Source organism: Carcharodon carcharias, chromosome 24 (genome assembly GCF_017639515.1).
Source record: "Carcharodon carcharias isolate sCarCar2 chromosome 24, sCarCar2.pri, whole genome shotgun sequence".
In the NCBI taxonomy this organism is placed as follows: domain Eukaryota; kingdom Metazoa; phylum Chordata; class Chondrichthyes; order Lamniformes; family Lamnidae; genus Carcharodon; species Carcharodon carcharias.
In genome coordinates, this window is record NC_054490.1 from 7,414,329 (window position 1) to 7,428,953 (window position 14,625).

The 14,625-nt window shown below is 54.2% G+C and overlaps 1 protein-coding gene across 1 annotated transcript in view; it reads left to right on the plus strand.

Moving 5' to 3' along the window:
• LOC121269381 (ubiquitin-conjugating enzyme E2 L3-like) overlaps positions 1 to 14,079 on the plus strand; it is a 32,152-nt gene extending 18,073 nt beyond the window's left edge. Inside the window, exons 2-4 of the mRNA XM_041173971.1 lie at positions 1,359 to 1,451; positions 5,322 to 5,508; positions 13,534 to 14,079. Coding sequence (XP_041029905.1) covers positions 1,359 to 1,451; positions 5,322 to 5,508; positions 13,534 to 13,688 — 435 coding nt within the window. The 3' untranslated portion in view covers positions 13,689 to 14,079. The remainder of the gene's footprint in view (positions 1 to 1,358; positions 1,452 to 5,321; positions 5,509 to 13,533) is intronic.
• Positions 14,080 to 14,625: the final 546 nt, after the last annotated feature.

Consider the following 14,625-nt stretch of genomic DNA (forward strand, 5'->3'; position numbering starts at 1 on the left):
GTAACCTCCTCCAGCCCCTACAACCCTCGCTGTCCAAGTATATTACATCGTGTAGCAGTCCCTCAGTACTGACCCTCCGAGAGTGCGGCACTCCCTCAGTACTGACCATCTGACAGTGCAGCTCTCCCTCAGTACTGACCATCTGACAGTGCAGCTCTCCCTCAGTACTGACCCTCCGACAGTGCGGAACTCCCTCAGTACTGACCCTCTGACAGTGCAGCACTCCCTCAGTACTGACCCTCCGACTGTGCGGCATTTCCACAAGACTGACCCTCCAACAGTGCGGCGTTCCCTCAGTACTGACACTCCGACAGTGTGGCGCTCCCTCAGTACTGTTCCTCTGACAGTGTGGCACTCTCTCAGCACTGTCTCTCTGACACTGCGGCGCTCCCTCAGTACTGATCCTCCGACAGTGCGGCGCTCCCTCAGTACTTATCCTCCAACAGTGCGGCGCTCCCTCAGTACTGACACTCTGACAGTGCAGCACTCCCTCAGTACTGACCCTCCGACAGTGCGGCACTCCCTCAGTACTGACCCTCGGACAATGCGGCGCTCCCTCAATACTGACCCTCCGACAGTGTGGCACTCCCTCAGTACTGACCCTCCGACAGTGCGGCACTCCCTCAGTACTGACCCTCCGACAGTGCGGCACTCCCTCAGTACTGACCCTCCGACAGTGCGGCACTCCCTCAGTACTGAACCTCCGACAGTGTGGCTCTCCCTCAGTACTGACCATCCGACAGTGCGGCACTCCCTCAGTACTGACCCTCTGAGAGTGCGGCACTCCCTCAGTACTGACCCTCCGACAGTGCGGCACTCCCTCAGTACTGACCCTCCGACAGTGCGGCGCTCCCTCAGTACTGAACCTCCGACAGTGCGGCACTCCCTCAGTACTGACCCTCCGACAGTGTGGCTCTCCCTCAGTACTGACCCTCCGACAGTGCGGCACTCCCTCAGTACTGACCCTCCGACAGTGCGGCACTCCCTCAGTACTGAACCTCCGACAGTGCGGCACTCCCTCAGTCCCGGCTGCCGTTCCTGTTGTGTCTGACGGTCGGAGCTGACGTCCCTCGGTCCGATCCTGTTGAATTGGCGGATGTTTGAGTGTTGTGGTGGGGGGGGGAGGGGTGTTGGAACGAGTGAGTAAGTGACCCAGGGAGGAATGGGTCACAGCCGAGAGCGACTGGGTACTGAACCCCCCCCCCGCCCACCACCCCACCCCACCCCCCCGGGGATACGTATGTGCGATTCGGTTTCGGACCCCTTGCTGACCCCTGGGGTTTAGAGCAATCGACTGACCTGGGCTGTCCTGTTTTTACGCCCCCACCCACCCACCCCCCCAACCCCCCATTGCTCAGGAGCTGATCGACATCAAGAACGCCGACAAGGCCTACATCCGTAACATGCAGGCCGATGAGAACGTCTTCTTCTGGCAGGCCCTCATTTTACCGGTACGTTCCGAGAGCGGCGCCGACCTGAGGAGGGTGTGGGGCTAGCGTCCGAGGGACCGGAGGGCGAGGAGGGTGAGGGGGATAGCGGCTGAGGGACGGGTGAATGAGGAGGGTGTGAGGGGTTAGTGGCTGAGGGACGGGTGAATGAGGAGGGTGAGGGGGATAGCGGCTGAGGGACGGGTGAATGAGGAGGGTGTGAGGGGTTAGTGGCTGAGGGACGGGTGAATGAGGAGGGTGTGAGGGGTTAGTGGCTGAGGGACGGGTGAATGAGGAGGGTGAGGGGGATAGCAGCTGAGGGACGGGTGAATGAGGAGTGTGAGGGTATAGCGGCTGAGGGACTGGAGAACAAGGAGTGTGAGGAGATGGGGGTGAGGGACAGTAGAATGAGGAGTATGAGGGGATAGCGGCCGAGGGACTGGAGAATGAGGAGCGTGAGGGGGATAGTGGCTGAGGGATGGGAGAATGAGGAGTATGAGGGGATAGGGGGTGAGGGACAGGAGAATGAGGAGTGTGAGGGGATAGTGACAGGGATGGGGGTGAATGAGGAGTGTGAGGGAATAGTGGCTGAGGGAGGGGAGAATGAGGAGTGTGAGGGGGATAGGGGGTGAGGGACGGGAGAACGAGGAGTGTGAGGGGATAGGGGGTGAGGGACAGGAGAATGAGGAGGGTGAGGAGATAGCGGCTGAGGGACAGGAGAATGAGGAGTGTGAGGGGATAGGGGGTGAGGGACAGGAGAATGAGGAGTGTGAGGGAATAGTGACAGGGATGGGGGGGTGAATGACGAGTGTGAGGGAATAGTGGCTGAGGGAGGGGAGGATGAGTAGCGTGAGGGGGATAGGGGGTGAGGGACGGGAGAACGAGGAGTGTGAGGGGATAGGGCGTGAGGGACGGGAGAACGAGGAGGGTGAGGGGATAGCGGCTGAGGGACTGGAGAACGAGGAGTGTGAGGGGATAGTGACAGGGATGGGAGGGGGAATGAGGAATGTGAGGGGCTAACGGTTGAGGGACAGGAGAATGGAGGCAGGGAGTTTGGGAATTGGAGGCCTGGGAACTGGAGACCGGAGGTTGATCTTGGTGGGAACGAGAAGGAATCCCCTTAATCGACGAGGCCAGGGTAGGGGAAGCAAGCGACCCCCGGGGAACAGGAGCTCACAAGTCAAACCCTCGCACCATCGGATTAAAGAGTTGCAGAGCGAGCGCTGTATTTTATTGCTCCAGCGATGGGATTGAAAACTCAAGGAGAGACAGAGCCACAGCTCCGGCCTCAATGTTGTGGGAAGGACCTAGAGGCACTGGCGAGGGCGCAGGGACCCTTCGCAAGGGATGATAACCAGGAACGCGCTGGGTTTGCATGTTTATCAGGGGAGGTGGACTGACAGCCGGGGTCTCCGGAGGGAGAACGTGGGAACTCGCTCGCCTCCACCCTGGGGGTTGGGGGGGGCGGGTGGTGGTGGAGCTACGGGGGGGCAAAACCGGAGGTTAAGAGTTGTTACAGGGGGTTAGAGGAAAGTCGCAAGAAACAGCGGTGAACCTGAGGGACTGGGAGGTCTCTCGAATGCGGCATAGGAGGAGTGGGGGAGAATGGAATGTGGATGTGAATGAGCAAAAGCACGAGATTGGGGCCGGAAACCGGGGTGGGGGGGTGGGGGGGGGTGTGTGAAAAGGAAGCGTTTGGCCAAGAGGAACGTGGGTCCATTGCAAGCAGAGCCAGGAGAATTTACAATGGGGGAATAGGGACACGGCAGAGAAGCTAAATGATCAACCCTTGTGTGTGTTTTCACCGAGGAAGAAATCTCCCAGAGTTAGACACCCAAGGGACTCGGTGGGGGTGGGGGTGGGGGGGGGCGCGGAATGAGGAGTTGAAGGGAATTAGTATAAGTGAGAATGTTGTGTTGGAGGAATTAATGGGACTGAAAGCTGATTAAGTCCCCGGGACCTGATGTCCTGCGTCCCAGAGCGTTGAAAGAGGCTTCTATAGAGACAACGAACGCACTGGATGATCATTTTCCAAAATTCGATAGACTCTGGGATGCTCCCTGAAGATTGGAAGATAGCAAGTGTCACCCCCGCTGTTTAAGAAGGGAGGGGGAGAGAAAACAGGGAGCTATAGGCCTGTTAGCCTGACATCAGTAGTAGGGAAAATGGTGGAATCTATAACATAGGATGTGATACATGGATCCTTGGCTAATCATGATCTGGCTGGGCATGCTCAGCACGGATTGGTGAATGGGAAATGGTGTTAGACTAACTCCGTTGGAGTTTTTTTTGTGGATGTTGCCAACAATGGGGAGTCGGTGGACGAGGTATACTTGGATTTTCAGAAGGCTTTAGATAAAATCCCCCACAAGGGGGTTGATTAGCAAACTCAAAGCCCATGGGACAGGAGGCAATATTCTGGAATAGGTTAAGGATTGGCTGACAGGCAGGAGACAGAGGGTAGGGATAAACGGGCGATTCTCGCGTTGGTGGGCTGTGACTAGTGGGGGTACCGCAAGGGTCAGTGCTCTAGTCCCCAGCCAGTCACTATATATATATATATATATATATATATCAACGATCTGGATGGGGGAGACCAAATATTTCCAAGTGCACAGATGATGCAAAACTAGGCAGGAATGTGCGTTGTGAGGAAGATTAGGCCACAGGAAGATTGGGGCGGAATTAGTGAGTGGGCAAGAACACGGCAGATGGGATGTAATGTGGAAAGCTGTGAGGTGACTCACTTTGGTAGGAGGGGAGATTTGAAAGTCTGGATTTACCAAGGGACCCGGGTGTCCTTGTCGATAAGTCACTGAAAGCTAACTTGAAGGAGCAGCAGGCAGTTAGGAAGGTTAATGGAACCTTAGCCTTTATGGCAAGAGGGTTCGGGTACAGGAGTAGTGAAGTCTTGCTTCGGTGGTATAGAAGTTGGTTGGACCGCTCCTGGAGTACTGTGTGCAGTTTTGGTCCCCTTCCCTCGGAAAGAATATTATAGTCGCAGAGGGAGTGCAGTGAAGGTTCGCCAGACTTGCTCCCGGGGATAGCGGGGCTGTCCTACGAAGAGAGACTGGGCCTGGATTCTCTAGAGTTTCGGAGAGTGAGAGGCGATCTCCTCGAAACCTAGAAAATACTTTAAAGGAGTAGACGGGGCCGATGCGGGTAAGATGCTCCCCCTGGCTGGGGTGTCCAGGACCAGGGGGCACAATTTCAAAATAAAGGGGGCAGCCAACCGGGGACCAGAATGGGGAGGAATTTCTTTACTGTGGGGGGCTGGGAATCTTTGGAATTCTCTACCCCAGGGTCCTGTGGGAGTTCAGTCAGTTTAAGGCAGAGGTTGACAGATTTCCAAATACCGATGAGGTAAATACCGGGATAGTGTGGGGCATTGAAATGTAGGTTCGGCCATGATCGTATCCAACGGCAGAGGCAGCCTCGATGGGCTGAATGGCCTCCTATGCTCCTCTTTTCCGATGAATAGCTCCCGGGCTTGGAAGGGAAAATTTGGACGAGCGTCTTGAGGGGGTGGGGGGTGGGGTGGGTAGGGGGAACGAGAGGGTTAGGGTGGCTGATGGAGATGAGGAAAGGTGAGAGGAGGCAACCGGCATGGAGCGGCTGGGCCGAATGGACTCTTCCTGTGCCGTCCATTTCACGTGACCTGGGCGTAAGGAGAATCAGGAACGAGGTCGGAAATTGGGGGCAGAAAGCGGGAGGTGGAGTGGGATTGGGAGCATGGGAAGAGGGTTGTGGAATGATGGGCTGGACGATGGGGGTGGGAGGGGGTACAGGGATGGAATTAAGCCAAATTGACAGAGAAAGGGGGCCACGGGGTTACCCTGTGATAAAACTCTAACCTCGCTCCCTCTCTCCCTCTCTCTCCTTCCCGTCTCACAGCAACAGCCACCTTATGACAAGGGAGCGTTCAGAATCCACATCAATTACCCCTCAGATTACCCCTTCAAACCTCCCAAAGTCACGTTCAAAACACAGATCTACCATCCCAACATCGATGAGAAGGGCCAGGTCTGCCTTCCAATCATCAGCGCTGATAACTGGAAGCCGGCAACCAAAACAATGCAAGGTAAGAGAACCCAGAGCCCAGGAAAACTGCCTCCTGACAGGGAGCATCGAGCACAGGTTAGATACAATGCGGAGCTCCCTCTACATTACCCCGACAGTGTCCCACCTCTCCCCACTTTATACCCAGTGTCAGCATCGAGCGCTCCCAGGGCAGGTACAGCACGGGTTAGATACAGTGTAGATCTCCCTCTACATTATCCTGACATTGTGTGTCCCCCACTTTGTACCCAATGTCAGCATCGAGCGCTCCCAGGGCAGGTACAGCACGGGTTAGATACAGTGTAGAGCTCCCTCTACATTACCCTGACAGTGTGTCCCTCCCCCCACTTTATACCCAGTGTCAGCATCGAGCGCTCCCAGGGCAGGTACAGCACTGGTTAGATACAGTGTAGATCTCCCTCTACATTACCCTGACAGTGTGTACCTCCCCCCACTTTATACCCAGTGTCAGCATCGAGCGCTCCCAGGGCAGGTACAGCACGGGTTAGATACAGTGTAGATCTCCCTCTACATTACCCTGACATTGTGTCCCCCACTTTATACCCAGTATCAGCATCGAGCGCTCCCAGGGCAGGTACAGCACGGGTTAGATACAGTGTAGAGCGCCCTCTACATTACCCTGACAGTGTGTCTCCCGCACTTTATCCCCAGTGCAGCATCGAGCGCTCCCAGGGAAAGTACAGCACGGGTTAGATACAGTGTAGATCTCCCTCTACATTACCCTGACAGTGTGTCCCTCCCACTTTATACCCAGTATCAGCATCGAGCGCTCCCAGTGCAGGTACAGCACGGGTTAGATACAGTGTAGAGCTCCCTCTACATTACCCTGACAGTGTGTCCCTCCCCCCACTTTATACCCAGTGTCAGCATCGAGCGCTTCCAAGGCAGGTACAGCACGGGTTAGATACAGTGTAGACCTCCGTCTACATTACCCTGACAGTGTGTCCCCCACTTTATACCCAGTGTCAGCATCGAGCGCTCCCAGGACAGGTACAGCACGGGTTAGATACAGTGTAGAGCTCCCTCTACATTACCCAGACAGTGTGTCCCCCCACTTTATACCCAGTGTCAGCATCGAGCTCTCCCAGGGCAGGTACAGCACGGGTTAGATACAGTGTAGAGCTCCCTCTACATTACCCTGACAGTGTGTCTCCCCACTTTATACCCAGTGTCAGCATCGAGCTCTCCCAGGGCAGGTACAGCACGGGTTAGATACAGTGTAGAGCTCCCTCTACATTACCCCGACAGTGTCCCACCTCTCCCCACTTTATACCCAGTGTCAGCATCCAGCGCTTCCAGGGCAGGTACAGCACGGGTTAGATACAGTGTAGAGCTCCCTCTGTTTTATCCTATCAGAATTACAATGGAATTTACAGTCTATCCACATGCCTTCTCTAATTATTGGCCAATCACCTTCAACCGGTGTCCCTCTGATTCTCGATCCTTCCGCCGATGGGAACAGTTTCTCCCGATCGACTCTGCCCAGCCCCCTCACGATTTTGAACACCTCGATCAAATCCCCTCTCGACATTCTCTTCTCCAAGGAGAACAGTCCCGGCTTCTCCAATCTCTCCACGTCACTGAGGTTCCTCATCCCTGGAACCATTCTCGTGAATCTTTCCCGCGGTCTCTCTCTCTCTCTCTCTCTAAAGCCTTCACATCCTTCCTAAAGTGCGGAGCCTAGAACTCCATCGAGCGCTCCCAAGGCAGGTACAGCATGTGTTAGATACAGTGTAGAGCTCCCTCTACATTGCCCTGACAGTGTGTCCCTCCCACTTTATACCCTGTGTCAGCATCGAGCGCTCCCAGGTCAGGTACAGCACGGGTTAGATACAGTGTAGAGATCCCTCTACATTACCCTGACAGTGTGTCCCTCCCCCACTTTATACCCAGTGTCAGCATCGAGCACTCCCAGGTCAGGTACAGCACGTGTTAGATACAGTATAGAGCTACCTCTGGGCACAGTACTCCAGTTGAGGCTGAGCCAGTGTTTTATAACACATTTAACATCACCTCCCTGTTCTTGTACTCTGTGCCCCTATCGATTCCATTTATTTTTAACCACGCTCTCAACTTGTCCTGCCACCTTCAACGATTTCTGCATCTATCTTCCCTCTGTTCCTGCGCCCCTTTTGGAATTGTTTTTCCTTGCTTTGTCCCTCTACGTTTTACATCCCAAAATGAGTCATTCTCTCCTTGCCCTCTAACTGTTCCTCGAACTTTCTCATATCTCTCCTTCAGAGAGACGAAGAATTCTCGCTGCAATTAAACAGGGTATTGGTGACGCCACACCCTGGAGTACTGAGTGCAGTTTTTTAGTCTCCTTGTCCATGGCACCATACATTGGTCTTAGAGGAGGGTGCAGCAAAGTTTCACTAGACTGACGCACGAGAAGGTTGTGTTATGACCCCAGACCAGAGCCCCAAATGTTGTTACATTTCTGGACGAGACCCCCGAATTTGTTTCAATCTGGCTATGGGACCAGTAACCTTCTTTTGTGAAATTTGAAATCCCAGGTACTTGCTGAGAGACTAAATCTACAAGATTGCAAGGTTTTAAACAAACAGAAGAAATTTTACTATAGAAGAGTCAGCAAAGCAAACAGTCAATGCTATCTATCTTATGCTCTAACATCCAGAAGGAATGTGAGCTTAAACGTGAATTAACAGCAAAACTGTGTTCGGACACGCCACAAACTGCGCATTAAATGGCAGATACAACCAAGGCAGATGCCACTTATTTTCTTAGCAACCCCCTCCCCAGATGTCAGTCATCGCTGTGAGCTGCAAAATCTTTTAAGACTCCGTCTTTCTCAAGACGGATTTCAGCTCCTCTCTTTAGAAGACCTAGCCTCTGATTTGCCTCAATGGCAACTCCAACCCACGTTTCCCCAACACCGCCCAGTGGTTCAATCTCTTCTCCTGAGACTGTGTCCCACTGGGTTCATTAGACTGCACCCCAGCACCAACTCTCAGCAGCACGGGGCTACCAATGGGTCCCAGGGCCTCTCCGAGCTCCTCTCTTTAGAAGACCTAGCCTCTGATTTGCCTCAATGGCAACTCCAACCCAAGTTTCCCCAACACCGCCCAGTGGTTCAATCTCTTCTCCCGAGACTGTGTCCCACTGAGTTCATAAGGCTGCACCCCAGCACCAACTCTCAGCAGCACGGGGCTACCAACGGGTCCCAGGGCCTCTCTGAGCTCCTCTCTTTAGAAGACCTAGCCTCTGATTTGCCTCAATGGCAACTCCAACCCAGGTTTCCCCAACACTGCCCAGTGGTTCAATCTCTTCTCCCGAGACTGTGTCCCACTGGGTTCATAAGACTGCACCCCAGGACCAACTCTCAACAGCACGGGGCTACCAACGGGTCCCAGGGCCTCTCTGAACTCTGGGCCCCTCAGCCGCACAGAGCGAATGGCAGGGTTCCCCCCCACCCTTCATCCACGCCCCGACTCGCTGGCGCCCCCCCCCCGCACTCATCAGTTACCGTTAGCGTCTCCCAACGGGGTTCCGCTCCCTGTCCTGAGACGGGGGTCGAACGCCTCATTCTTTGGCGCTTGCTCCACCTTGAAATGTCGCGACCTCCAGTCAGGCAAGGGTCACCCTACAGCCCCCATTCCCTCCCCGCCCAGAAATTACCGGGGTGTGTGGCTTCCTTAAAAAAAAATCCAAAAAAACATAACTGTCATCTCAGCTTCCCCGGGCAGAGCGATTCGGGTCAGAACTGGCCAATATTCCCCGGAGTTTGGAAGGAAGAGGGGCGATCGGGTTGAAATGTTTACAACTCTTGAGGAGTTTGACCGGGTGGATACCGAGAGGGCTGTTTCCAGACCGCCTCCTCCCCCGGCACCACCCCCCCCCCCAATTCCCTGGCTGGGGAGTCTAGAGCTGGGGTGGGTGGGTGGGGGTACTGGGAGGGGGGGGAGGGCCACAGTCTCAAGATAAGGGTGTCGGCCATTTTGGACAGAGAGGAGGAGAAATTTCTTCGCTCGGAGGGTTGTGAATCTTCGGAATTCTCTACCCCCAACACTCACCACCACCCCACCCCCCCACCCCCCCCCCCCCCCGCCCCCAACAGGGAGCCGTGGACGCTCTGTCCAGACTGGGATGCAGAGATTTTATTTGGACACCGAGGGAATTGAGGGACAGGGGGCGTGGGCGGGGAGCGAGGAGCTGAGGTCGAATGTCGGCCATGACAGTACTGAATGGTAGAGCAGGCTTGAGGGGCTGAATGGCCTCCCCTTTGCACCGATCTCTCAGGTTCTCTCTGTCTCTGTACTTCAGATGAAGTCATTTTAGTCTGATTTTAATTTGTAACATCTTTTCTGTTGGTGGGTTGGGAGCGTCACTGATGAGGACAATGTTTATTGCCAAGCCCGACATCCTGAATTTTGGACCGTACCTCTTTCTTCAAATCAGTGTTTCATTATTGACTAGTCTGTTCCTAGTTGTGTTTTAAGTCGACGATATTTGCCCTGAACATTATTTAACCATCAAACAAGGTATGGTCAGCTGTAGCATGATGGAGATAAGAGAGTTTGAGAGAGAGAGAGACAGAGAGAGAGACAGAGAGAGAGAGAGAGAGTGAGAGACAGAGAGAGAGAGAGAGACAGTGACAGAAAGAGAGAGAGACAGAGAAAGACAGAGACAGAGACAAAGAAAGAGAGAGACAGAAAGAGAGAGAGAGAGATGGCGAGAGAGACAGAGAGAGACAGAGAGAGAGACACAGTAAGTGACAGAAAGAGAGAGAGACAGAGAAAGACAGAGACAGAGACAAAGAAAGAGAGAGACAGAGAGAGAGAGACAGAGAGAGAGACCAAGAGAGACGGAGAGAGAGACAGAGATAGAGAGAGAGACAGAGTAAGTGACAGAAAGAGAGAGAGAGAAAGACAGAGAGAGACAGAGAAAGACAGAGAGAGAGACAGAGAGTGAGAGAGACAGAGAGAGAGGGAGACAGAGAGAGAGAGAGACAGACAGAGAGAGACAGAGGGAGGCAGAGAGAGAGACAGAGAGAGAGAGAGAGTAAATGACAGAAAGAAAGTGACGGGTTGAAAGAGAAAGAAACTGAGAGAGACCAGGACAGATCGAGGGAGACAGAGAGAGAGAGAGAGAAAAAGAGTGAGAAAGGGGAGACAGAGATAGGGAAGCAGAAGAGAGAGAAAGATCGATGATGAGATGATGAAAGACAGGTAGGGGTTTGGGAAGAGGAGTTTGTACAGGCAGGTGTGAAGTGATATGGAGAGAATGAGAGATGGAGAGACATGTAGAGAGACATAAGAAAGAGAAACAGGGAAGGACTTGGAGGTTACAGAAATGGAGGGAGTGAAAGAGAGAGAGAGAGAGAGAGATAATGAGAGAGAGACAGAAAGAGAGAAACAGAGAGAGAGAGACAAATAGAGAGAGAGACAGAGAGAGAGAGGGCGATAAATAGAGATGGACATAAAAAGAGAGAGAAAATGCAGAAGGAGAAATAAAAGGAGAGGTTTATGGAGATACCAAAATAGATCTAGACAGAGAATGAGAGACAGAGAGAGATACAGAGAGAGAGAGACAGAGAGAGAGAGACAGAGAGAGATGGATAAAGAGAGACACACACAGAGATATAGATAGAGAGAGAGAGACTGGGAGAGGGATAGAGATAGAGAGACACACAGACCCATAGATAGAGAGAGAGAGAGGGGCAGGGAGAGGGATAGAGATAGAGAGAGACACACAGACCCATAGATAGAGAGATAGAGACAGGGAGAGTAGAGAGAGAGACACACACACACACAGAGGGATGGAGAGAGAGAGAGACAGGGAGAGCGATAGAGAGAGAGAGACAGGGAGAGGGATAGAGAGAGAGACAGACAGAGGGATAGAGAGAGAAAGACAGGAAGAGGGATAGAGAGAGAGAGACACACAGACAGAGGGATAGAGAGAGAGAGACAGGAAGAGGGATAGAGAGAGAGACACACACAAACAGAGAGGTAGAGAGAGAGAGAGAGACAGGGAGAGGGATAGAGAGAGAGAGAGAGACATGCACACAAACACAAACTCTCTCATTATTTCTCTCTTTCTGTCTCTCTCTCATTATCTCTCTCTCTCTGTCTCTCTCTCTCTCTTTCACTCCCTCCATCTCTGTAACATCCATGTCCTTCCCTGTTTCTCTTTTTTATGTCTCTCTACATGTCTCTCCATCTCTCATTCTCTCTATTTCACGTCACACCTGCCTGTACAAACTCTTCTTTCCAAACTCCTACTTGTCTTTCATCATCTCATCATCAATAAAGAGGGATATAGAGAGAGAGAGACATGTGCACAAACAGAGGGACAGAGAGAGAGAGAGACAGGGAGAGGGATAGAGAGAGAGAGAGAGACATGTACACAAACAGAGGGATAGAGAGAGAGAGAGAGAAACAGGGTGGGGGATAGAGAGAGAGAGACACACACACAGAGGGATAGAGAGAGAGAGACAGGGAGAGGGATAGAGAGAGAGAGAGACATGTACACAAACAGAGGGATAGAGAGAGAGAGAGACAGGGAGAGGGATAGAGAGAGAGAGAGACGGAGAGGGACAGGGAGAGAGAGACATGCACACAAACAGAGGGATGGAGAGAGAGGGATTAGATGGTGTTGAGTGGAATGCGATTCCTGACAATGGGCTCCCTCTAGCCCCTCTCCATTCCACTGAGACACGTCGTCCCTCAGGTTGTGATGTAGCAGAGGGAGGGCCGCCCGTAACCTAGGTGCTGACCTCCTCCGAACTGCTGCCGCTCCCCACCTCCCCTCCCCCCTCCCCATCCCCAAGCGGTGTGCGCGGGCAGGGCTTGGGGCAGGGTGGGTGGTTGGGGGGGGGAGTCTTGGCAGGGGTGGGGAGGGCAAAAGACCGAGGAGACTGTGTGATCGGCTACTGTATTTACCTGTCTGTGTTTTCTTCTTCCCTCCCTCCCCTTCCCCCACCCACACCAACCCACCCCAACTCAACCCAACTCAACCCACCCCAACCCAACCCGCCCCAACCCAACCCAACTCAACTCAACTCAACCCAACTCAACCCACCCCAACCCAACCCAACCCAACCCACCCCAACTCAACCCAACCCAACTCAATCCACCCCAACCCAACCCAACCCAACTCAACCCACCCCAACCCAACTCAACCCAACTCAACTCAACCCAACTCAACTCACCCCAACCCAACCCAACTCAACTCAACCCAATCCAATCCAACCCAACTCAACTCAACCCAACCCAACTCAACCCACCCCAACCCAACCCAACCCAACTCAACCCACCCCAACCCAACTCAACCCAACTCAACTCAACCCAACTCAACCCACCCCACCCCAACCCAACTCAACCCAACCCAACTCAACCCAACTCAACTCACCCCAACTCAACCCACCCAACCCACCCAACCCAACCCAACTCAACCCACCCCAACCCAACCCAACCCACCCAACCCAACTCAACCCCACTCAACCCACCCCAACCCACCCCAAACCAACCCAACTGTACCCAACCCAACTCAACTCACCCCAACCCAACTCAACCCACCCCAACCCAACCCAACTCAACCCCACTCAACCCACCCCAACCCAACCCAACTGAACCCAACCCAACTCAACTCACCCCAACCCAACTCAACCCACCCCAACTCAACTCATCCCAACCCAACCCAACCCAATCCAACTCAACCCAACTCAACCCACCCCAACCCAATTCAACCTAACCCAACCCAACCCAACCACCCCAACCCAACTCAACCCAACCCAACCCAACCAACCCAACCCAACCAACCCAACCAACCCAACCCAACCCAACTCAACGCAACCCAACCTTACTCAACCCAACCCAACACAACCAACCCAACCCAACCCAACTCAACGCAACCCAACTCAACCCAACTCAACCTAACCCAACCCAACCAATCCACCCTAACCAACCCAACTCAACCCAACCCAACCTTACTCAACCCAACCTAACCCAACTCAACCCAACCTACCAAACCCAACCCAACCCTCACTCTCTCTATCTGGCGGCAGTTATCGAATCGCTGGTGAACCTGATCGACAACCCCGAGCCGGAGCACCCCCTGCGCATTGAGCTGGCAGAGGAATACAGCAAAGACCGCAAGAAGTTCTTCAAGAACGCGGAGGAACACACGAGGAAGTACAGCGAGAAGCGGCCTGTCGATTGAAGGGCGACTCTCCACCACCCCACCCCCTCCAACTGCCGGCCCCTGGCCTCTGACACCCACCCCAACCCCCTTGTCGGACCCCTGACCCTTTGAGACCCCTTCCCCTCTCCCAACACCGCCACACCCCACCCCCGCCCCCGCAGGCCCAGCCCCATCACCCTATCCGTGACCCGCCGCTGCGTTCATTGTAGTCCTGTCGCCCTTTCCGATTTTAATGCACCACATTTATTGTGAATGTTGTCGTTCCATTTTTTTAATTTTTTACTTCGATGGAGGGGGGGAGGGGGGAGGGGGAGGGTGGCGGGTGTGACCCCTGTGCTGCTCAGCCACCCACCATTCCCTATTTCCCTCTCTCCCCTCTCTCCCCCAACTCCCCAATTCCCCCGACGCCCACCCCCCCACCACCCCCCCCCCCCCTCCCTCTGTCCGGGGATGGGGTACTTTTGGGTTCCCTCAGTCCCATGTGGATAGGGTAGGGGGTGGAATAAGACCAGGTGGGGGGTGGGTACAAGTGGGATGGAGGTGGGGTCTGTGGGGGGGGTGGGGGGGGGGGGTGGTAGTAGGGAAACAGATGGACAGAGGAAGGGAGGGAGGGGACAAAGAGAAGGAGAAAGGAGCCTCGGAGGGGTGGGCGAAGAGGTGTGGAAGGAAAAGGGGGCCAAAATAAGGGGGGAGGGTAGGAGGGAGAGGGGAAGGAGAGGGAGGGGGAGGGAGGGTGGGAGGGAGGGGTGTGGGGGAGGAATATAGGGAAGGAAGTGTGGAGAGATGGAGGAAAGAGAGGGGGAGGGAAGGAGAGGGGGAGGGAGGGAATGTAAGCGGGAGAGAGGGAAGGAGGGAGTGGAGGAGGGAAGGGGTAGGAGGGGAAGGATAGAAAGAGGGAGGAGAGGAGGGGGGAGTGAGAAGGGGGGATGGGAAAGAGAGGGAGGGAGAGAGGGAG